This window comes from Salmo salar, chromosome 01, assembly GCF_965601325.2.
Source record: "Salmo salar chromosome 01, fSalSal1, whole genome shotgun sequence".
Lineage (NCBI taxonomy): Eukaryota > Metazoa > Chordata > Actinopteri > Salmoniformes > Salmonidae > Salmo > Salmo salar.
Genome location: NC_138291.1, coordinates 73,141,886 through 73,166,857, shown reverse-complemented (window position 1 = coordinate 73,166,857; position 24,972 = coordinate 73,141,886). Strand labels below are relative to the sequence as shown.

The window sequence follows — 24,972 nt, the reverse complement described above, 5'->3', positions numbered from 1 at the left end:
TGACTTCAAAATCTGGGGTGTGAACTACGTTTCTATTCAAGCATTGATCGACATGCTAATGGCTCTATAGTATTGGAGAAAAGTTGAAAAAACGGACCCTCCGTTACATCGTGACGTGTCATGCCGTAACGTACAGCACGCATAAAGCAACTATTTCTGTCTTACAATCTCTCTCCACCAGGTGTAGCACTTCTCTCATCGTTTAAAAACAAGAAATGGACAGTGACGGGGGTAAAGGGGGGATACCTAGTCATTTTTTGCGTCATCACTGTAAGTGATCATGACTCTCAAAGCCGGTGTTTACTACAGAATATGAAACATGAAATACATTGTGGACCAAAGTATTTATTGTCTTGCCTATTTTGACAACCTTTTTGTTGTATTAAAGTTAGTGAGCTGGTCTCATTGGTGAACCCATGCTATGTCTTTGCTTTGCTAGCTATCCGCCGAGTGCGGCAGCAAATGCCGGTGCGTTGTTTTTTTTACAAAAGAGTGTAGAAAGCGGGTAAAATAAGTATTAAACGATATCACGACATGCCTCAGTCATATCGATATCAAACGATATTGATATCATATAGAATTATCGATATTGGTGCCCACTACTAGTAACCAGTTTATAATACCAATAAGGAACCTCTGGGGTTTGTTGTATATGGCCATTATACCATGACTAAAGGCTGTACCCAGGCACTCCGCTTTGGGTCGTGCGTAAGAACAGCCCTTAGAAATGGTATATTGGCCATTATAAACTGGGTGGCTCGAGCTCTGAAATGCTGATTGGCTGACAGCCGTGGTATACCACGGGTATGGCAAAACATTTATTTTTAATGCTCTAATTACGTTGGTAACCAGTTTATAACAGCAATAAGGCACCTCGGGTTTGTGGTATATGGCCAATATAGCACGGCTGTCGTGCATAATAACAGCACTTAGCTGTGGTATATTGGCCATATACCACACGCCCTTGGGCCTTATTGCTTAAATATACCACACCCCCTGGGGCCTTATTGCTTAAATACTGTATATAGCATAATTTGTATTGTTAGGTCTGAGGTATATTGTTCGTGTATCACCGGTTATCATGTAGCGTGGTATTATTACTTTCCCCTATTTTCGAATGAATCCGATCTGATTTCATTGATTACTGCACCATTCATGCATTCATGTAATCTATCTCTATACTGACCTGAAGTTTGTGCAGTACAAACCCTTTCTCTCCGCCCTACCCTCTCTTGCTTTTTTCTCTCTTTCGTTCACTCTCTCTCCCTCCCTCTTAGCGTTGGCCAGATGTGAGTTTAACGCTGCAGTGGCGATGGAATTCTGCTCCTCTGGCGTCACTTAATGGAGGTGACTGCGCTTACATCACTCACACACGCATGCCCCTTTTTTTCAGAGGCGTTCATCATCAGTTAGGGAGCCAAGCAGTGTGGTTATGCCTACGTCAGCAGTTTAATATGGAATATTGCCATTTTCTCACATTATTAGTTGTGGAGAGCTCACCATTGTGGTGAAACATGTATTTATAGGCATTATTTAGGATAATTGTAACTATCCATACTGTAAAATCTTCAATTCAGAATCACCTCTCAAAATGTTGCCTAACAGTTCCAGTCAAGGTTAGCTGTACAGTGTAGGGCAGGGTACGGTTGGCCCAGCGTCGTCCAGGTTAGGGGAGGGTTTGGCCGGGGTAGGCTGTCATTGTAAAATAAGAACTTGTTCTTAACTGACCTGCCTAGTTAAATAAATAAATAAATAAATAAATAAATAAATAAATAAATACATGACATAGTGCACCCCGCCACCACACTAAACCATGCTGTTCAAGGATACAGAATGACTTAGGAGGTGCCAGGTCCTGTGTTTGATCAAACTAATATGTCTGTGTAAACCAATCAAGTCTATCGTGTAAACTGATGCCCCTTCCTGAGGCACAGGCTAGTTTTCTCCTGAACAGTGCGTAAAGCCTGGTGTGTTTCACCTCCACAGTGTGCATATGATAGGTAGGCAACTCTAAAACCACTTGGGGCTAACTGCACTGATCCCTTTAGAAACAGATCTGTATCTCCTTACACTGAAGGAAGGAGCGAGGGAGTGTGTATGTATGGCTAACAGTACATATTCAGTTTGGAGCTAATCCCAAGTTAGGATAAGGTATGTACAGTAGCGTACAGTATGAGAATACGCCCAACAGCCAAGAGGTTTGTGTGTGAATGTCTGTCTGCGATGGTAAATAATGTCATGAAGAACCCCCTGCATTTGCTAAGACAGTCTGCACTGCGGGATGCTGGTTTCCAGTAAGAGTGTTTGTGTGTTTTTTTTATACCCTTTCAATTTGTGTGTATTGACCTGTTTATAACCTTGGCAGTATCCCTGCTGTGTTTCTGGTAAACGTTGCTCTGCTTGACCCTGGAAGGTCCAGGAATAACCAGTGCGGAGGTCACAGGAATGGCTGTGGAGTTGAGGAGAGGAGCTCTTAAAAGCAATCGCCACATTCTGCCGAGACGTGTAAATAAATAACACTAGCCATGGCTGAAGGCTGTGCAAGCAGGGCCAGGTTTCTTAGCAACCCACTGGCTTCGTACCACCTCCACCTGTCATAGCTGTCTCATGGCTGTCCCCATGTAGCTTCTAATCTAGATTATGTAGAGTGCCTGTATTTTTGAGTCTGTGTCTTAGCAGGTCTCTGGTGTACCATCTTTAAGGCAGCATTTAGTTATCAGAAAAGCAAAAGGAAGGCTCTTATCGAGTAACACATTGGTTGATTGACTTTGTGGCATCTTTAATGAAGCATAATGAGTTTCTTTTGTCGCAGCTTGTACGCCATTGTTTCCCCTTTTGTCCTTGTGGATTACAGTACAATGGCTGGAGAGGCATGGCTTCTCTCTCCTGGTTAGTGGGTTATGACTAAGACCACATGGTCGCCCCCCCCCCCCCCCCCCCCCACCGTGAATCTTAAACCACAGGACCTTCTTTGTGAAAAGCATTTGCAACATCCTCATGGAAAATGGTTGTAAGTAGTGAGATATTGCTTTTGCATGCGTTAATTAGATAAAATAGAAACTGTTTCAGATGAGGGTTCTGCTATTTAAGTGAGGGAGTATTTAAGTTAAACAGGGGAGTCGAGAGGGATGTTTTTTGAACTGAATGTTCCACTCAAACACACTATTCAGAAGAGGAGCTCCAGAGGGGATTCACGAGGAGGCCTTGTGATTTGTGCTCCGAACATACAGGAAATTGGGGCAGTTCATATTGGTTTTTCATTTGGTCCATACTCTTTTCCCTTCAGACATTCAGGTTTTTTCACTTCACTATTGACTACTATAAACAGCCCCCTTTCACTGCTCATGTTTACCTTGCTCATTCAGCTATCACCGTGCATTTACCTCCCACACTCATTCTTTACAGCACAGAGTTACCTCACTCACCCAACTTTCAAAGGGTTTGTATATAAAACCTAATCTGGGAGCACCTCCCCCGCCATGCTATGCCAGGCTGGCTCGGCCCAAACCTGGAATGGTTTTCAGTGCGTATAATCACATTAGACTGACTGCCCTGTGAAAACACACAGCAATGTTAAGATATGTTACAGTATAAATACGTTGCCAGGAGTAATGGGCCCAGCGGGGTTGAATTCACATGGGGTTTGGGAAGTAGAAACCTTTTATCCCCTAAAAACCATGCCTTCCATTTAAAGCTAGTGAAGAAATTCCATACCATAAAATGCCTGGAATGTAAGAAAGACCAGCTTTGAAATGGTGTAAAACGGGGGCTTTCCGGCAAAGGGTTTTCAGATGGGTGGGAATATTGTGCTGTTGGACTTGTCTAACTACTGTAAATGTTTAAGAGCGCTTTCTTGTCAGGAAAAACAGAGTAAATGGGGATTCATTGTTTTTCTGATCAATAAAAGGCTTATTTTGTGCTCTGTGAATATATAATAACCCCTCGCTTCAAGCGGTGGGTCGGGTGGACTACATGGCTAAATAATGAAGAGGAGAGGAAAGGAGAGAAGACTGGGGAGACTTGCCTGCACTTTGGGTTTGGTTCACTGTCTAGGATATTATTACACAGAGCTCACTATGAGAGCTCCTTATTCTTCTGGCTTTGTCTGGCCATTCAAAAGCCAGTGCATTTTTGTCAGGCCCACACACTAATGTGAAGCGGTGAGGGTGGGGGGGCTAGCAGTGAACTCTAACAGGACGTGCTGGTAAAACACAGTCAGGAAGTTCGTTTTTTGTGTGCATGAGCATGTCTACGCATCAGTGAAATATTAGGGGATGTTTTGTCTCTTAAAATAACAAATGTACTTAGAAATGGGGAAGGTCATGGCCAAGTCTCCCCCTCCCCCTTTGCATTTCCATTTGGTACAGCCCACCACTCCCCTCTGCTCCTCCCTCCCACTCCCCTTTTTGGTAATGAGGCTGTGACATCACCACTGAACACAAGGACTGTGAGTGGCTGCTGAAGGAATTCCAGGTTGCTGGCTCCTCCCCCCCTCCCCCTCCATAAGGTTTGTAAAAGGTGTGCAGTGTTTGAGCAGCCCTCCGCTCATTGCAGGAGTACAGAGTCCAGCGTGCTTTCTCTACTTCCCTCTCTCTCACTCTCTCTCCCTCTCTCCCTGTGGCTTTTACCATATTGGAACGCAGCACATTATCGTTCTCACTGTGCGTGTTAGTGTCAGCAAGCTGCTTGTGCTGTGTGAAGATGGGGGGATGATAGAGGAGGGGAGGACAGAAGACTGAGACGAGTATGATGCTGCGGTGCTGAGCCAGCGTTTCACCTCGGGGCTAACTGCTGCACCATCACCCAGAGAGGGACTCTCCCAGCTAACCTCTTACAGGGACCACCACTGGACATTCTTTTTTTAGAAGGAGGGGGACCAGCGAACCCTTCTCTCCAGCCCTTTATTTTCAACTGGACTGATGGAGCTACAGAGGGCGACCAGCATGCCTGGCCCCTTGTCCCCAGGGCCTATCTTTCCAGGGTCCCACTCCCCAGGGCCCCTGTCCCCTTCCTCTGGGCCTGGCCCCTCTCTTGCCTCCAGCCCCGGCCCTGATCCGGGCTACTCTGCTAAACAGGCTGCCTTCAACTACAACCAACTCGAGGGCCGTTTTAAGCAGCTGCAAGGTAAGATAAGTAGGGAGGAAGGCAGAGCAGAGCCCATGGCTTTGTTTACCAGCGTTGCTATGCACGCTAAAGCTAGCGGATGATAGCTGACAATCGGAAGTGTCTGTAGTATCCGGTTCATAAAGACATGCGATTTCATGGTGTTGGGAAGCAGTTGTGAATCTTAGGATGCCTGGGGATGTAAGGTCTTTCCCGTCTTTGTTTTGCATTGTCTGTCAGTGATAGGAGAGGGTCGCAGCATCCTCTAATTCCTACGAGGGAGAGGGCTGGGGGATTATGAGGCAATGACAGACGCCATCCATCACCTAATGAAATATTGATGAAGTAGTGCAGGGTGGGAAAAGAGGAAGACTGGATATCAGCTACACGTGTAGAGAGACACCTTTTTAGGGAGACGACGGGGTAAAAGGAAAGAGACATTTTAAAATGTACCTTTCAGACCAGACAGCATGGCTGCAGCTGACTGGCTGTTTCAAGACGACAATAGCAGGAGAAGAGAAGTGGGAGGGGCGGTGTTCTCCTGTGTTGCTTTGTAAGCAGCATGGTGCTAGAGGAGGAGAGCCCTGGCATTGCTCCTTGTTAGACGGTGTGTTGTGGAGTTGTTAACCAGACAGGATGAGTCTCACGTTGTCTTGTTTCGCAGCACATTAGAGGATGAAAGAGGGCTGTGATGGAGCACGCTCCACTGAGCATGCTCCGAACAGCAGGAAGAGCACTTGAGCCCCTCTCTGTCCCGTGTAGTCTGCCTGCATTCCACAGCCCTGCCTGCTCATTGAGGTGTGTGTATGTTTGGGTCTGTCAGTGCTGCTCTCGTTCCCTTTCTCATGGGTAAAACCTAAAGAACAAACACTCCCCATCTATGCTGAGACAGAAGTCATGTCTCACTCTACGTTACAAACAAAGCCTTGTATGGCCTCCGATCATTTGTTGACATCTGTTATTTCTGTGGGCAAGATGCTGTTTGTTGACTGGGATCCTGTGGGGGTTGGTTGTTGTCTTGTGCTCAGAGCTGTGAAATACAAGGAGGTCACAACTGGAGCACGAGGGCTGGGTTGAAGCAGGGGGCACACAATCTCATGCAAACAGCATTATACAGTACGTGTACACACAGACAGGTACATCGCAGGCGCCAGGAATAAATGAGTGTGTTGACTTATGATATTGAGATATTGAGGTACTTTATTAGCTTGCATAATGAAATATCTTTGAGATGAGGTATTAGTGAATGATGATACGTTTTCCTGGCAGTCTCCTCTGTGGTTTCATTAGCAGGCTAGTGTCAGAGGCCTCTGAACCTCTTCAGACACCCTATGGAACCCATGACTCCAGAGGAGGCTCTGTTATCGTTACTCATTGTGTGTTTATTCCTCATGTTACTATTTTTCTCTTATTTCTCTATTTTCCTCTCTGCATTGTTGGGAAGGGTCCGTAAACAGTTCACCTGTTGTTTACGAAGCATGTGACGAGTAATTTGTTGCGAGCCAATGTCACTGTGAGACTGAGTCTCCCCTGATTTAATATGAATCACTGCAGCCCTGACAGCACAGCACTTCCACACAGACACATGGGACAGGGAGGGATACCGCCCAAGTATTGTGGCATCGCTGAGATAATGTAGTGTTGAAACGTGGCAGATTGGGCTGTCGCTTATTGGTCTTCTGCATTAGCTTTCTCTGTACAGAGAAGTGTGCCAGAGAAAGGTGCTGACCCAATGAACTATTGTCCCATTCAGCTACATATTTCTGTCTGGGTCCAGCATGGAGAACACTAGCTTATGATAAGCTCTCCGTGTGCACCCACTTTGGTGTTTAGTACCGGACATGAAGGCACCGATAAATTCACAGACAATTCCAATCTTTATTGTTTTGGGTCTGGTTTCTGAGGCCAGTCCATTTGGCTATGGGTCAGCTCTAGCGCCTAACTGTTGCTTGGTGCAAGACAGTTATCAGCCTCGTAAGACCACTGACAGACTCTTCCTGCACTGCCCCTGTGTGCTGTAGGGGCCATGATGAATGAATAAACAACTCTTCTAAAATAGACAGGGTGAAAGAGGAAGGAAGTTGGCATCTTTATGAAAGGGCCAGTCATTGCTGCATTCCCAGTGCAATTCAATCAATGACTCAGTGGAAAACCATACCTGTTGTGCTGCTTTGATTGTACTGGGTATCGAATAGTTGCAGAGGGAAGAGGAGGCTCTTGGTTCCAAGTCTGGCTGAATGTGTTTCTGATTTGTGCCGCAATGATACTATAATGAAAAACAGAACATCTGTCAAGTGACGTGTGTTTAACTCGTGGTAGTACATCTTTCACAGGTGGTAGTATGTCTTCAGACTTCACACTACATTATATGTCCATCTGGGTGGATGTGTAGGGTTGGAATGTCTGGGAGGCCATAGTGACTCAGTTCTTTATGCTCCCTGGACTCGAGATGGTGTAACATGAGCTCGGTGGAAAGTGTAAATCTTGCGTTTCCTGGAGCTGTGCTGAAGGTTAAGGAGGGCCAGAGAAAGAGCTAGAGGGAAAGAGGGGGAGACTATACCAACCTGATGAAATGGGCAGTCCTTGTGTCTGGCCTCCCACCGGCCTTAGAATGATTGATTGGTCAGAGAATAGGAGGACTCCGGTCTTTGGCACTCTTTGGCACTCCATTAAAAAATGGCCACCAGCACATCCATAAATAACCTAGACCATTACAGCGATGATGGAGGCCCTGGTTAGCAAACATGAGGTAGAAGAAAATCACATGTGGTAAAAAGAAAAACACTATGCTGCTGATGCTTGCATTGAATTCTTACCTCATCTTTCTATCTATCATATTACCTCAGAAGTCTATCTGGCAATGAAAGTACTGGCACTAGGGGAAATGACAGACCTTGGCAGCAGACGAAGTTAGTGTGGATAGTGATGTCTTCTGGGAGGGAAGAAAGACATAAAATGCTCTAAAGGGCTGTAGACTGTATGGATATCAAACATAATGTCACCATATGGGTGTGATGGAGACATAGCCACACAGTTCAGGCCATCAGGTTCAGGTTAGCGTAGCTACAGTGTGCAGGCCTACATGTTCAGGTTGGCATAGCTACACAGTACAGGCCAACATGTTTAGTTTAGGTATAGGTATCAGATAAATGTAGCCTACCTGGGTAGTTTTGGATGGCCAATGGTGCCGTTTTGGACTCCCTCCTCTTGTCCGCAGAGACAAACTTGAGCTATTTTAAAGCTAGTTTCCTGCAATTGTACACATTTTGTCTTGGGGCTGAGAAAAAAAAAAGCAGTTTCAAAGCTAATGTCCTGCAATTCTACACATTTTGACATGGGGGGGAGAACATTTTACAGTTTTAAAGCTAGTTTCCTACAATTATTATTTTTTAAACGTAATGAAGTCAAGATGAGAATTGCAATTTCAAAGCTAATTTCCTGCAATTCTACACATTTTGCCATGGCTTATGCCATGTTCTTATGTTATCTGAGTGACTCAAACATTATAAAAAAATCAGTGGGAGCCCCATGCCATGTCATTTTTGGACTTTTAGATTCTCAGTCTTTATTTTTGGTGATTGTTGCTCCATTATATTTTCGACATCGTTTATATCTAGTTTTAGTGGTTTAAGTTTACGCTGAAAATGTTTTACCATCCCGATTTAAAAATGTTTTATAATTTTTTTTTTGCAGTGGTGGCCACAATTTAGCTAAATGCATATAGGGGAAACATTGCCTCTGTTCCGCTCTTGGTTCCAATTCACAACTATCTGATTGGAGAAAGTCCACAGGGTGAGACAATGGTTGAAATGGGTGATAGGCCATGTCTGCCTTGTAGGAAACTGACTTTACACCCCTTGAGCCACGCTGCATGGAACCCCCTAAAACCCATCAGGGGCCTCCGGATCCCTCCGACAAAGGAGGTTGTATCAGCCTATCAACTCCAGGCCAATGCAGTGTGGCCCAGACTGTTATGAATGAGGAGTGGAGTGACAGAGACTGGGAATGCTGAGATGACAGGCAGCCTCTTTCATCCAGCTATCAAGAGGGAAAACGACCCAGGCAGCAGAAAAGAAGCCAAGCTCATTGGATAGTATCAGTATTGTCAAATGTAATTGGTTGTGAAAGGCCTGCTTGGCCCTGAGTGTGTTTTGGAGCGGATGGGTATGGACAGTAGGGTGTCCCGGTCCCAGTTTAAACGTGCTGGTTTTCAGACCCGTGTAAATTCTCACACTCTCTCTGAGGTTTCAAAATGAACTCTGTCTTTGCATAACTTAAGAGTTTCTTTGGTTATTTGCACCAATGCTACATTCAATTTGGCATTGTGAAATGTAAATGAACTTGCAATGGTACATTGTGTGTTACATGTTCTTGTTCATTCTGCTAACAAGAAGATTTTACAGTAAAACACTGAAAGTGGTCAGCATTTGTTAAGATAAAGCATTGCCAGGAGATGAATAGTAGGTACACACTGGGCTTGCCTGTTCTCTTACAGGGCGGTCAGAGAACAAACAGACTTTTATTTTCTTCCTTTAAAACAAAGGTCAGCTTCACCAATCAACTGAAATGTTGCTACATGTGCAGGGCACCTCTTTCAGATCGCAACAGTTGGCCAGTCAAGGGTAAACCTCTACTCCAGCAGAGCAGAGCGAGGCAGGCTGATCAGCTGAGTAGCCCTGGTAGGCAAAGGCAGCTTTGTTACAGCCATAGAAGAGGTTTGTCTCAACATGACCTTCTGTATCAAGAACCTTGTCGTTTAGTGTTGTGAAGAAAATAAACAAATTTAGTAGTGTTGAGTCTTGGTACATGTGTAGGCAAGGCATCCACACTATCAGTACAGGGAACGTCATGGTAAGTACTGGGGCGTGAGCCCACATTCCACCCTGGTGAAAGGCACGGAAGCATGGGATTTGGGTCCGGATGCGTTGGGAATGTGAGTTTAGATATGTTATACGATCCAGGTCAAATGGCCCAAAGCCCTGTTTGTGTTAGTCTTCATAACAGTCATGCGAGAGTGAACAGAGTTTGGCTAAAGCCAACCAGGCTGGTCTGTCTTTGTCTGTCCGCATGTCTCCCCAATACGCTACAGGGTGTGGCTGGAAGAGAGAGAGCGTCAGTTGCATGTGTGTCTGACATAAGAGGGTCTCAGAAAGCTTCTTGTTTTCGAAGCATATCACCAACCTTCCCCCCTCTATCTACCCCCCTCTATCTACCCCTCTCTCTCTCCCCCATCTCTCTCTCCCCCATCTCTTATTAAAGACAGATGTTTGATATAATGAGCTTTTCTATCTCCAGGCTTGTGGGCTCTACCCCTCCTAGAATAGCACCTACACACCAACCCTTATGTCACAGCCTTGGCCTCTGTATAAGGGGAAACATGGTTTCTTGTAAGACTTCATTTCATACCTGGATTATGTTTATTATCAGTAATACTGCCAAGAAATGGAGTGGCCCTTTTTAGTGGAAGTCCATAGCATTAGGTTGTAAGTCAGAATGAGCTCCAGTTCCAATATGTGAAACCTATCGTCCTAATGTAATATCCAAAGCAGCAGACTGAACTATATATATATATATATATATATATATATATATATACTGTTTTTGTTCACTGTAAAAGGTGATATAGATCAGGTCTTAAAAGCCTCTTGGTCCTTCCTAAAGAGGTTGAGATGAGGACTGAAAGCTTCTCTTTAACGCTCAGTGAATTTGTTTGCTTTGGAGTTTCTTCTCTATGCCTAAAGCAACAGAGAGAATGACTAGCATGTGCCTTGCACCTCTCCTCTCCGTATGACTTCATGACTCCGCTGTGGTTGACTCTGCCTGCCATTTCCTCACTACACCCAGGCTGATTCGTTAAACAGAATAACAGCTCCAATATCTCCTGAACAGCTCATGTTCCACATGATTGCAGGATTTCAGAGCTTCTTAAAACACAAGAATGGAAAAAGTTGACATATCTGAGCTATTATGTAGCAGTTTAAATATTTAGAAGTTTGATTAATTCATTGCGCGTAGTATTTATTGTCACACAGAGGATTGCGCCGGATTCCCTGTGAACAGCATCATGTTTGTCTTGTCTTACTCTTAGCGACTACCTAGTATACAGTCTTCTGTGTGACTGTTTGATCAAACACATACAGGTCACTGCCAAAATAAGGGAAACCCCAATATAAAGTGTCTTAATAGGGCGTTGGGCCACCAGAACAGCTTCAATGCGCCTTGGCATAGATTCTACAAGGGTCTGGAACTCTATTGGTGAGATGCGACACCATTCTTCCACGAGAAATTACATAATTTGGTATTTTGCTGATTGTGGTAGAAAACACTGTCTCATGCGACGGTCTAGAATCTCCTATAAGTGTTCAATTGGGTTGAGATCTGGTGAATGATACAAACACACTCCCTTTAGACCCCCTAAACTCCTTTGAGACCCCTCTTTCAAAGTCACTGAGATCTCTTCTAGCCATGGTAGCCAAAATAATGGGCAACTGAGCATTTTTATTCATGACCTCACCTCTTATGGGATGTTAATTACTTAATTGTCTCAAGAACCACACCTGTGTGGAGGCACCTGCTTTCAATATACGTTGTATCCCTCATTTACTCAAGTGTTTCCTTTATTTTGGCAGTTACCTGAAGCTTTACATAAGCAAATCATATACTCTTTGTGCTCTCAGAAAATCATATCTGTAACTGTAGGTTCTTCTCTGAATGAGTGAGTGAATAGTCATCTCTAGAAACAGGCTGCAAAAATTATGAACAAAGTTCACATTCACAGATGTGGTTATGGATGATTATACAGGAAACACATCATACAGTTTCATTTTTCAACTGGGTTTCCGAGTGTATGACTTGAGTAATAAACTAACATGAAAGATATCTCCCTTGTGAGGCCACACAGCTGTAGCTCTCTCTCTGTAACTCTCCCCTTGGCTCTGTACTAATACAATGAAGGGAAACATACTGCTCGACCAGCCTTGACATAACCCGATAGGAAAATGTTTTCTGGCTTTTTATTTTTTTTGGTGGGTGTTTTTATGTCCCTGTTCAGTAAATTAGGGTACTGTTGAGGTGCCTGTCTGTTCGACACAGTGTGCCAGCTATTATGTGTGGGCCCATAAGAAAGGGCACTGGCACTGTGGCAGCCATTTTCCTCCTTGTTCGTCCTTCAACCGCTCTCTCCCTCTCTCGCAGGTATTGGGTGTGCACCTTGCACTGAGCAGGAAGTTGAGAAATTACAGATTTATAAGTGAAACAACGTGGCCTACATTTTAGAGGGAGGCAGGGTGGAAACATTTGGGAGGACAACCCCAGGGGTGAGTGGTTGTATACTTGGTCTGCATGCAGGGGCACACAGCTGTGTCCTGACTGGAGAGTGAAGCGATGTGTAAATCTGCGCTCCCTGGACAAGCAGGGTTGTGTATACATACAAATCATCTGTCTGTGTATGCTTTAGCTGGAGTCATCTGAAGCCTTTCATCCACCTTGTCATTTGCACAGCTATCTTCAACAGGACAGTGCCACACATAATTCCCAACTGTACATGCCGTTTTTCCACACACACACATACTGTACAGTACATGTAGACTTTGTGTTGGTAGCTGAACAGTTGGATGACCTGCAGTCCACATCTCTTTCAATTACCGCCCCAGCCATCATAGGGTGAGGCAACTGTGAATGACATCAGCCACCAAAGGCCTCAAACAGAATTTCATTTTGTTGAATGTCTCACCGTATTGTAATGTTTATTTTGGTGCATGGTATTTATGTGTTTTTTATGAATTGTCTCCAGGAAAAAGTCCAAATTCCTCCCAACCAGATGTAGATATAATTAAACTGCAGTTTGCTAACAACAATCTGGGACATGTGGCATTGGGGTGCTGCGCCACAACCAGCGTGAAATTGTTAGGCTGCTGCTAGCCTGATTTACCGTCACTGCCACCTCTTTATTTTTCTGTTCATCCTTTCACCCTTCCCTCTCTCCATCATTCCTCTCTCACTCTGGATCTCAGCTGAATGGGACACAAATAGGCTATAGTTCTCTTTGCCTCAGGATTAAGGTGTTAACACACCTAGAGAAAGAGTTAATTCTAGGATACAGATGCTGATTTTGCCAGCTCATTTCAAAGGCATTGGAATCATTTTTCAGAAAAGGTCATAAAGGGACATTACATTGGGCTGTAGTAGCCTACAGACTGTTGTTATACAGTAGGTTTATTTGAACAGTGAGAGACAGAATAACAACATAAAAATCCCGAAAAACGCATGTCAAAAATGTTATAAAATGATTTGCATTTTAATGAGGGAAATAAGTATTTGACCCCTCTGCAAAACATGACTTAGTACTTGGTGGCAAAACCCTTGTTGGCAATCACAGAGGTCAGATGTTTCTTGTAGCTGGCCACCAGGTTTGCACACATCTCAGGAGGGATTTTGTCCCACTCCTCTTTGCAGATCTTCTCCAAGACATTAAGGTTTCAAGGCTGACGTTTGGCAACTCAAACCTTCAGCTCCCTCCACAGATTTTCTATGGGATTAAGGTCTGGAGACTGGCTAGGCCACTCCAGGACCTTAATGTGCTTCTTCTTGAGCCACTTCTTTGTTGCCTTGGCCATGTGTTTTGGGTCATTGTCATGCTGGAATACCCATCCACGACCCATTTTCAATGCTCTGGCTGAGGGAAGGAGGTTCTCACCCAAGATTTGACGGTACATGGCCCCATCCATTGTCCCTTTGATACAGTGAAGTTGTCCTGTCCCCTTAGCAGAAAAACACCCCCAAAGCATAATGTTTCCACCTCCATGTTTGACGGTGGGGATGGTGTTCTTGGGGTCATCGGCAGCATTCCTCCTCCTCCAAACACGACGAGTTGAGTTGATGCCAAAGAGCTCCATTTTGGTCTCATCTGACCACAACACTTTCACCCAGTTGTCCTCTGAATCATTCAGATGTTCATTGGTAAACTTCAGACGGGCATGTATATGTGCTTTCTTGAGCAGGGGGACCTTGCGGGCGCTGCAGGATTTCAGTCCTTCACGGCGTAGTGTGTTACCAATTGTTTTCTTGGTGACTATGGTCCCAGCTGCCTTGCGATCATTGACAAGATCCTCCCGTGTAGTTCTGGGCTGATTCCTCACCGTTCTCATGATCATTGCAACTCCACGAGGTGAGATCTTGCATGGAGCCCCAGGCTGATGGAGATTGACAGTTCTTTTGTGTTTCTTCCATTTGCGAATAATCGCACCATCTGTTGTCACCTTCTCACCAAGCTGCTTGGCGATGGTCTTGTAGCCCATTCCAGCCTTGTGTAGGTCTACAATCTTGTCCCGGACATCCTTGGAGCGCTCTTTTGGTCTTGGCCATGGTGGAGAGTTTGGAATCTGATTGATTGATTGCTTCTGTGGACAGGTGTCTTTTATACAGGTAACAAGCTGAGATTAGGAGCACTCCCTTTAAGAGTGTGCTCCTAATCTCAGCTCGTTACCTGTATAAAAGACACCTGGGAACCAGAAATCTTTCTGATTGAGAGGGGGTCAAATACTTATTTCCCTCATTAAAATGCAAATCAATTTATAACATTTTTGACATGCGTTTTTCTGGATTTTTGTTGTTGTTATTCTGTCTCTCACTGTTAAAAAAAACCTACCATTAAAATTATAGACTGATCATTTCATTGTCAGTGGGCAAACGTACAAAATCAGCAGGGGATCAAATACTTTTCCCCCTCACTGTATGAAACAATGCCGTGTTGATTAGCTCTGTATTCTGGTGAGTAAGACACAATGTGACAGTGTTTTCCTGTGACTAGGTTAGCCGGCGGTCACCGATGGCCTGGTTGTCCCCAAACACACAGCTGCAGAGAGCTGCCCTGGGCGTCAGTATCATTGGACGGTTTTTCTTTATTTCTACTATTTTCTACATTGTAGAATAATAGTGAAGACATCAAAACTATGAAATAGCACATATGGTATCATGTAGTAGACAAAAAGTTTATTCAAAGTAGCCACCCTTTGCCTTGATGACAGCTTTGCACACTCTTGGCATTCTCCAATTTTCAAATTTTTGCTAAAAAGGTTCCAGTAGTTAGCTACAACGCTGGATTGCAAAAAGTTAACTACTGAAAAGCTACTGCTAAATGTAGTTAAATTACTAGTTGAACTACATGTAGTTCAGTACTCCCAACACTGATCAAATTTTATTGGTCACATAATAACATCTAAATATGTGTATCAAAATGCTTGTGTTCCTAGCTCCAACAGTGCTGTAGTATCTAACAATGCACAACAATACACAAATCTAAAATTTTAATAATGAAGTTAAGAAATATATAAATATTGGACGAGCAATGTCGCAGTGGCATTGACTAAAGTAGAATAGAATACAGTATAAACAAATGAAATGAGTAAAGCAGTATGTAAACTTTATTAAAGTGTCTAGTGTTCCATGTCTACAGTATGTATAGAGGACAGCAGCCTTTAAGGTGCAGGTTTGAGTAACCAGGTGGTAGCCGGCTAGTGATGGATATTTAACAGACTGATGGCCTTGAGATAGAAACTGTTTTTCAGTCTCTCGGCCCCAGCTTTGGAGGGCAGGCAGTGTGCCCCCGGTGATGCGTTGGGCAGACCGCACCACCCTCTGGGTAGTCCTGTGGTTGCGGGCGGTGCAGTTGCGGTACCAGGCGGTGATACAGCCCGACAAGATGCTCACAATTGTGCATCTGTAAAAGTTTGTGAGGGTCTTAGGGGCCAAGCCACATTTCTTCAGCCTCCTGAGGTTGAAGAGGTTGGCTTTAAAGTTTACATCAAGTCACATGTAGAGTATATAGTACAGTATAGAGTTACTGTGTGGGCAGAACAGTCACAGAGGGGAGGGGGTTAGCTACTAGCTAGATATCCTGGCCAAGTCTCTGTTTCAGCCATGTGGCCACACCCCAGCCCAGCCAGTATAGCCAGAGGCAACCTTTGTTCCCCACACCGGGGTCAAGGTCGACCTCTAATATGCATGACTGTGTCTGTGAGCTTTCGTATTGACCCAAAGAGGACCCCGCATATCAATGTGCTGCTTTAAATGGGGCTGCCCCTACACACACACACACACACACACACACACACACACACACACACACACACACACAGTGTGTTACAGCCACTCTGGAAATAGCCCCGCTGTTGGTTCAGCATTATTGATAAGCCACTGAGTAATTTAAGACTCCTCTCCTCTACCTAGCAGAATGAAAGTATTTGTAGCCAATCAGCACAGTGGGCTAGCCTGTTCTATCACTGCCTCTACAAACAGGCTTATACACAAAGCGTGTCATTTATTTTAGAATGCATTGTTTTGAATTATAATGACCCAATCGAAGCCGGGCGGGCTTATTATCCGCTTTGACGCCTCGCTCAATTTGAACTTTTCTCTATGTTTGTGTTTTATTGCAGGCGCTGTACTCACACAAAACAATAAAAATGTTGTCATAATTCTTTTTTTTTGGAGCTCATTTGAATTGGAAGAGGTAGCTAAGGGTTGAGGCTTTACCATAAATTAGACCAATTCATCCACTTATGGAAACACAACATCGCTATCAACAAAGATGATTGTAGATATGGACTATCCTCCTAGTATAGTCACTGCTCTGCCTGTTCCATCCTTTCCACCCGACTTGCTCTGCATGCTCCGCCCGCCCGCTTCTGTAGGGTGTTTCGCTTTCATCTCATTCCCAGAGGTCTGTGCTCTTTAATTTGTCACTTACAGCTTTTTATCTTTAGCTTCCAAAAAAACATTTATATTTTCTCCCACTGCAGTGTCTTTATCTCTTCTTAGCTCACTGACTTTACATTGAATCTGTTCAGACTCCTCTTCTTCACTAATGTATGAGCTCCATCTTAGCTGTGTAACATCCTCCCTCCTCTAAAATCACCTTAGTTTTGCTCCACTGAGCTCTGAGAGCAGGGAGTAAGTCCTGTCCTCGTATGACCGGGTGCAGTCTGCTAAATGTCACTGGGATTAAATCTATTGCTCTGCCTTTGGCTCAGATGACTGGTTATTTGAGCCATGACCATCCAAGCCATCGCCCCTCCCAAACATATCCAAACTCATCCAGTGTCTCAGAAGTACGTGTCATCAAACGGTCCTGTTCTGTCTGCCTTGTCTCTCTTTATTTGACACCGGTTTGGAAATGGGGACCTTGGACTTAAACGTCCTTTCCTTGTCCAACTCACAACTCTTTTGTTAATTACCTCAGTCCATTTTGGAGCCGTTTCACAGAAATGCTCAACATTCACACTTAAGGTCCTGCAGACGCCTGTGAAAACTAGTGTGCCTCCTTTACATTCGGTGTCTGTGTGAGTGCACTGGCTGGCTCACACTAATTCCAGAATCCTCTACTGAGGAGCCAGAGAGAGGATGTGACAACATCCATCTCTGTCATTTTTTCTTTTTGTCTTTTATCTCACCGTCAAACTTTATCTCTCTTTCCTAGTTCCTTCTTAACCTTGGCTCTGTTACCTGAGAGGCCAAGTCATGTACTACCAGGCCTGATTATAGTTTGACGTTGCATTGTATTGCTATTACATAATATTCTTAACACTTTTATACAGTGTACATTACTACTGTATTACTGCTTTTGACTTTTTAACTTAACACTGCCTTTCAACAGTCACACATAGTAAAACAACTCTGGTCTTGGCAGACTAATAGGATGCTTAGCATTTAACTTTTAGGTATTTTTGATGTAAGGAGTTGACATTGATTGCACACAGTTCAGTGATCAGGACACCATGCACAGCATAGCGGCTGTCCACAGATTGTGGTCTGGTCATTTGGTAGACTTGTGGTTTGTGGGTCTTGATCAGTGGTCTGTGATTGTGGTCTGTGACTGCTTGTCGGGATTGTGGTACGAGGGGGTTACTGTTTGTACTCTGCAGAGCCAGAGAGCTGCAGGTTGAGATAAGTAGTTCTTGTTTGTATGTATGTGTGTGTGTGTGTGTGTGTATGCGAGCGTGTGTATATCTGTTGACCGAGGGTTTCCCTTTCCTGGGCTCTGCTGTGAGGGCCAGATGCTCTCCCCTGCAGGAAACCCTGTTTACAGACACTCAGGACATGTCCAGCTCCACCCATATCCTCCATCCGTCTCTATCTCAGCTTTAGAACGCACATTTATTTTAGACATTTGATGCCCTTTTGAACTGCAGCTGATTGTGTCAACAAGTAATTGGAACCTTGAACAGCACACCGGGTCATGTGTCACAAAGCAAAATGTATATTGTGAATGGACTATTTCACTTTACTGTTTTGTTATTGAAGCTACCTTTTGATTCTGTTCCTTTTTTTTGGTATCTTATGTGCTGCTAAGCATATCCAGCCCCATCCTGATTTCCAAAGCCTTTTTCCTGATTCCCAAAGTCATGACTAACCTAGCGCCCCTGAGGCCACACAGGCATGATCTAACCATGCAGCCCGTGTCACAGTGAAGGAGCTGAATGTTACTTAGTCTAGTCAGTGATAAGGCCTGATGCCGTCTGATGCTGCTTTGCGTGGTATGATGGAGAGCAGAGAACACTGGCCTCATTGTCTCTGTGCTGCTCTGACTGGGCCCCCACAGAGGGGCACACAGCTCCCTCTGTCTCGCCGCCTCCGTCTGCCTCTGCCCTGGGCACTGGGACTCATAAAGGCCACTATCTACTATCTCTGGGACCCGGCTGTCAGGCTGTTGGACAGTGTGCTGTTTGGTACCTACATGATATCACACAGTCATGCTGCTGCTTTATTAGCAGTCTGGTCACGCTGTGATGTCGCAACGTCCTCTGAGCTAACGGCTGGGCTGGAGCTGGAAGGGAAAGTGCATCGGTGCACTTTGTTAACGGGTGTCATCTCTCACAGTCTGCGAGACAGAGAGTGACCCACCCTGATGGAGGGAGGTTGTGAAACTTCCTCTCAAAGCCAGATTTCCATGGAAACAGGCTTTGAGTTCATATGAGGAATACCTTGTGAAGCGGAGACGTTAGTTGGCACACTTTTGGTGTGTGTGTGTGTGTGTGTGTGTGTGTGTGTGTGTGTGTGTGTGTGTGTGTGTGTGTGTGTGTGTGTGTGTGTGTGTGTGTGGACATGCTTAACTATACCAGAAGTCCCCACAAAAATAGTTAACAAACAAAAAAATGAGACCAACTGGGGACATTTTGCCGGCCCCCACAAGGAAAAAGGATATTTCTAGGGGGTTTAGGGATTAGGGAAAATAGGATTTTGAATGGGAATCAATTGTGTGTCCCCACAAGGTTAGTAAAACAAGACTGTTTGTGTGTGTGTGTGTGTGTGTCATAATGACGCAGAATGCAGCAGATACAGTATGGGCTGACCGGAGCAGCTGGTTCTCTTGGACCTGGCTCCTGTACTACATTGTGGCTGATGTTTATTGGGTCTGCAGTAGGATGAGAAGCCTGGGCCAGACCACCTGCCTTACCCTTACAAAAAAAAGATTTCAGTCAGAGTGCAGTATAACTGCAGTATGCTGAAAATACTGCGTCCAAAATGCCACACTCGACTGCAGTAATTTGTCAGTGTAACTAAAATTAGAGTGCGGTATAACTTCAGTTCAACTACAGTACACTGCAATTACTGCGTCCAAAATACCACACTCGACTGCAGTTACTGCACTTTTACTGCAGTTTCAAAACGCCAATCTTTTTCTGTAAGGGTGCTTTGGAACACTACATTAGAACAACCCTGTGAGAACATGACCAGCTAACAACACTAGCAGCAGCTAGCTTGCATGAATAGCATGTACAGTAGACGGGTGACCAGCGCAAATATAACTTGGCCTACAGTATGTGCCGAAGACTATCTGGCAGCAAGACCAATATGTTAGGAATATAGTCGTTCTGTGAGAATAACTCCAGCTATGCTAACAACATTGAGCTTGTGCAAACAAGACTGGCTATTTAAAGATGGTGTATACGAATAAGACTGTTTCAGACAACAATTGTAATAAACATATTGGGCATTCAAGTATGTTTACTAAGAACCCACCTGGCCTGTGAAATGTTGATATTTACAGTACTCTGTTGCTGTGAAAGAGAAGTCAGCTAGCTCGCTAGCTACGGTGGCTACATTGTACTTCTTAGACAGAGGAAGCTACACCCTACACAGTTCTTCCAAGAACAATGACGGCCTTGGTGTATGTTTTCAACAGAAGATGAACAGTAACAAAGGCCAACAACCCTCCGCCCAGGAAAGCGAGGGACACCTGGCATAAACAGGAAGGATGAGTGGAATGTGCTGTTTCTGATGAGGCCTGCAAACCCTCACGTTCTACTCTGTTAGCTGCACAGCTGGAGTGTTAGCTTTGTAGCCTATATTGTGCCGCTGTTCTTCTGAGTGCCCAGAACTTAATCATAGCAGGATGTTGGGTGGGTGTGTGTCAGTCTCTGAAGAAGAGCACATGTTAGTTGAACTGTAAAATACGTTACACACCTTCTACCCCCAGATGATAACCTGGTGAATGTTACCATTATAGAATACAGAAGTAAAACTTAACCCCTGATCTCTCTCTCTCTCTGCTCCTCCCTGTAGATGAGCGTGAAGCAGTGCAGAAGAAGACCTTCACCAAGTGGGTCAACTCCCACCTAGCCAGAGTGTCCTGCAGGATCACTGACCTCTATATGGACCTGAGAGATGGACGCATGCTCATCAAACTACTGGAGGTTCTCTCTGGGGAGAAACTGGTACGTAGACAGACCGTCAGACTGGTTTACATGGCACGTGCTGTATATGTTTCACTTGGATTTCCAGGTCACAAATAGAGTAATAATTCACCTTAAACAAACTTCAAATGTTAAAATGCTGTTCCCCCTGGTTCTAAACCTACAGTATATGTAATTATTTATACATTTATACATTAGGCCCATGCATAGCTCATTTTCTTCACTGATTTTCCAGGGCACACATACAGGCCAAATAAAGGAAACAACAACATAAAGTGTCTTAATAAGAGGTTAATAGGGCGTTGGGACACTACGAGCCAGAACAGCTTCAATGCACCTTGGCATAGATTCTACAAGTGTTTGGAACTCTATCGGAGGGATGCGACACCATTCTTCCACGAGAAATTCCATAATTTGGTGTTTTATTGGTGGTGGAAAACTCTGTCTCAGGCGTCGCTCCAGAATGTCCCATAAGTGTTCAATTGGGTTGAGATCTGGTGACTGAGACTGCCATGGCATATGGTTTACTTTGTTTTCATGTTCATCAAACCGTTGTGATCACTCGTGCCCTATGGATGGGAGCATTGTCATCCTATGTTGGCATAGCCATGGTCGCCAAAATTATGACAAAAATAATGGCCTGCCCAGCATTTTTGTACATGACTCTAAGCGTGATAGGATATAAATTGCCTAATTAACTCAGGAACCACACCTGTGTGGAAGCACCTGCTTTCAATATACTTTGTATTCCTAATTTTCCCCAAGTGTTTCCATTACCTGTATTTTTCAACTTGAAAGAGTTTATTTGTAGCCATAGCTGTTTCTTTTACTACAATTGTATTTGTGCTTTGCATGATAAATCAGCAGTTGGGGAAGATATCCTATCATAGTTTACCAAACTATCAACTACATAACAACGAAAGAAGTTAAGCTACCCTTAAGAAAAATATAGTTTACTTAACTAAAGATGAAAAAATATATAATTCTTGCCTACTTCACCCATATTTTGTTTTATATTAGCGGACAAAAGTAGGGTGTAGTTCTAGGAGTTAGCTAAACGCTACATGGCAAAAAAGTAATTAACTACTCAAAACACTACCTAGATTTTTATTTAGTTCAACTACCACAGAGCTTCTGCCAAATTTAGTTTAATTACTAGTTGAACTTGGACTGTAAATCTTCCTCGCACAAACAAGAATGTTGATTATAATTTAATTTCAATTTACTCTACCAGTTAGTTGTCTGTTCGGTTTGTCCTTTTGTGAGTAGGAATTTGAGAAAATCCACAGCCATCTGTTTCTCCGACCAACTGTGTGTAACAGAAGAACGCCACAGTGTTGTAACTGAAAGATACTGTCGGCTGCAACTGTGTTAAAACAGATACAGTAATTGTATATTTAGCATTTGTGAAATTATTTTGATGTGATATGAAAGTAGAGGGCTTTGTTTCTAGAACAGTATGGCAACAGAATCCATTCCCGTTTATCTGTATTTAGCTGTTTTGCCTGCCAGAGCCTATTCGCTTTTGAACATAACATGTAAGGTCCTCGGACCAAAAAGTACGTTCTTGGGCTCGTACTACCGTTGAGATTTTTATCATCTGGCACATGCGCAAAACCATGTAAACACCTGCAAGACTTCGGCTGCAAGACTATGCGTGCATGTACTTCCGTCTCGTGCGCGTGCTTCAGGTGATGAGCGAATGAAGTGTGAAAGCCAAACAGAGACCTGCTTTTTGAAGTCTGTTTAATTACTAGTTTTATAGGTTTTCGTCAATACAAATTAACGTGGCTATGTTGTCTAAGGGACAGCATAGGAATGTCGGGGCTAATCTGTGCTATGTTTGTGGTTCAGCAGTATAGACTGACAACTTCATGAAAATGATTCGTGCGCATCAATGTGTCCGGAAGGTGTGCATTGTTATGATTCTGAAAGGTCAGATAGCTAGCATCAGTGACAAGAAGCTGCCTTGTGGGGAATCAGAAGTAGGACTTTTCAGCTTGTTTTATCTTGTTGTTGATACCATGTCTTGTTTTGAGTTGTTTTGACTGATGTCATGTCTATGCGAATATGGCTAAAATTCTCTAGCTAGTTAACTGTAACTATGTATTTTAGAGACAACAAGTGCTCATTGTGCAAATGTATTTGTTTTCATTAAGCATTTGAAGATGAAATATAGCTTACATGTTATCAACAATCTAAGCCAACCCAGTCTGTTTTGCCCCATAGTTGCCCACGCGTCGGTTTTGTTGCTAACCACAAACCCATCTATCTCACTCAACTCTCACCCACTCTGATGTATGTAGCTATGTTACACGCTATATACAGATAACTCCCTTGTCATATCTTACAGAGTCAACATTTATAAAACCAGACACACCTTAACTACTCTCTCCACCTCTGGGACAGAATGTATTCAAAGCAGCCCTGGTAAAGTCATGGTCTTTATCTGTATACTATGGAGAGGTTATGAGCAGTTCAGTTGAGGACAGAGCAGAGAAAGATATAAGGGCGAAGTGGATAGTAGTAGTGTGTCTTATTGGTTTAAGCTCTGCTAGAGTTTCAGACTGGGTCACATATTGGGTTACAGGGATCCTGTTGTCTCTCATGGAAACATCATGGAAATATACACTACCAGACACAATCACAAATGTACACTGAGCCAGGCATCTAACAAACACAGAAATACACATTTTAAAACCTACATGTACCACAAACACACTAACGCAGATCCAATTATACAGTCAATGCACCGAGCAAGTTGCAGTAAAGCATGTGGTTACACTGACAGGCCGAGTGCTTACAGAATGCTAGAGGCCAAGCTAGGTTAGGAGACCTTATGCCCAGACTGGCGTCAAAGAGATTAAGGCAAAACCAAAACATAATTACTGACTATAGTAGTAGTAGTAGTAGTAGTACGCATGTGACGTCAGAGAGCAAACTTCATACTGAACTTTTCCATCTTAGCAGCTGTGCTGAAGGAGGGGAGAGAAGTAATTATCATGGCAGGATTGCCGCAAAAAGAGAGGTTTAGCAAAATTAGTTAATCAAACCCATCAGCACTATGTCTCAATTTAGCTCATGCACCCCTCCTCACCCCTCCCTTCACCATCAGTGGCTTTTGAAAGGCAGCTCTCTGATGGACTCATCCAGACAGCTCTGGAATCAAAACTCAATTAAGGCCGATTACAGCCCCTACCACTTTAATCCCTCCATCACCCCCGCCTTGTGACTTCCAGTGGAACGTGCCAAGATCTCCATTGAGGGAGCTCACAGGGCTTCGCTGTGAGAAAGATCTGACCACAGCTTCAACTCACTCCCAGTGAATGCAGTCTACTGTGGTCCCTTCAAAATATGAGTCCTTTGTCCTTCCCTCTCTTTTGGCTGTTTCGAGGAAGTAAGGCAAAAAAACTACAACAAAATGGAAAAATGTCATTTGATTTTCTATGATGGAGGAAAGGAAGGCAGAAATGATCAATGAGATCTTTGAGAGCGAAACAGTGGGGAAGTGACCAACATCCTGCTAAATGATCTCAAGTCAGACGATTGAATTCAAGCCAGCCGCCATTTCTCAACTGTTTCATGAAGCGTAGGAATTCCATGTTAGAGTTCACTCCACAGAACACTACATTAAAGTGCCAGATGGGTATCTCTCTGGTTTGGTGTTATTGTGTTGGGCAGAGGAGATATCCACTGGTATTCTCCAGCTGTCCCAACAAGTTCAGGCCCTGGGTACTTCCTAGGTCATGACCCATGGAGAATGGGCTCTAACCCTGGGAAAGCTTTAGATGACCTGTCTCTGGACATACAGTGCCTTCAGAAAGTATTCATACCCCTTGACTTATTCTACATTTTGTTGTGTTACAGCCTGAATTCGAAATTGATTAAAAAACATTTTTCTCACCCATCTACACACAATAACCCATAATGACAAAGTGAAAATATGTTTTTAGAAAACATTGCACAATTATTGAAAATTAAATACAGAAATATCTAATTTCCATAAGTATTCACACCCCTGAGTCAATACATGTTAGAATCACCTTTGGCAGTGACTACAGCTGTGAGTTGTTCTGGGTAAGTCTCTAAGAGCTTTGCACACCTGGATTGTACAATATTTGCCCATTCATTCTTTTCAAAAGACTTAAACCTCTGTCAAATTGGTTGTTGATCTTCG

General features: G+C 43.9%; 1 protein-coding gene across 2 annotated transcripts in view; it reads left to right on the top strand.

Moving 5' to 3' along the window:
* Window positions 1-24,972, top strand: part of LOC106608059 (spectrin beta chain, non-erythrocytic 1) — a 116,607-nt gene that overhangs the window by 36,195 nt on the left and 55,440 nt on the right. The window contains exons 1-2 of one of the 2 annotated variants that reach the window (XM_014205739.3): window positions 4,537-5,124; window positions 20,665-20,816. In XM_014205739.3, the coding sequence (XP_014061214.2) occupies window positions 4,920-5,124; window positions 20,665-20,816 (357 nt within the window). In that variant the 5' untranslated portion in view covers window positions 4,537-4,919. Of the gene's footprint in view, window positions 1-4,536; window positions 5,125-20,664; window positions 20,817-24,972 lie in introns of those variants that run through there. The other variant, XM_014205747.3, reaches the window with a different exon arrangement.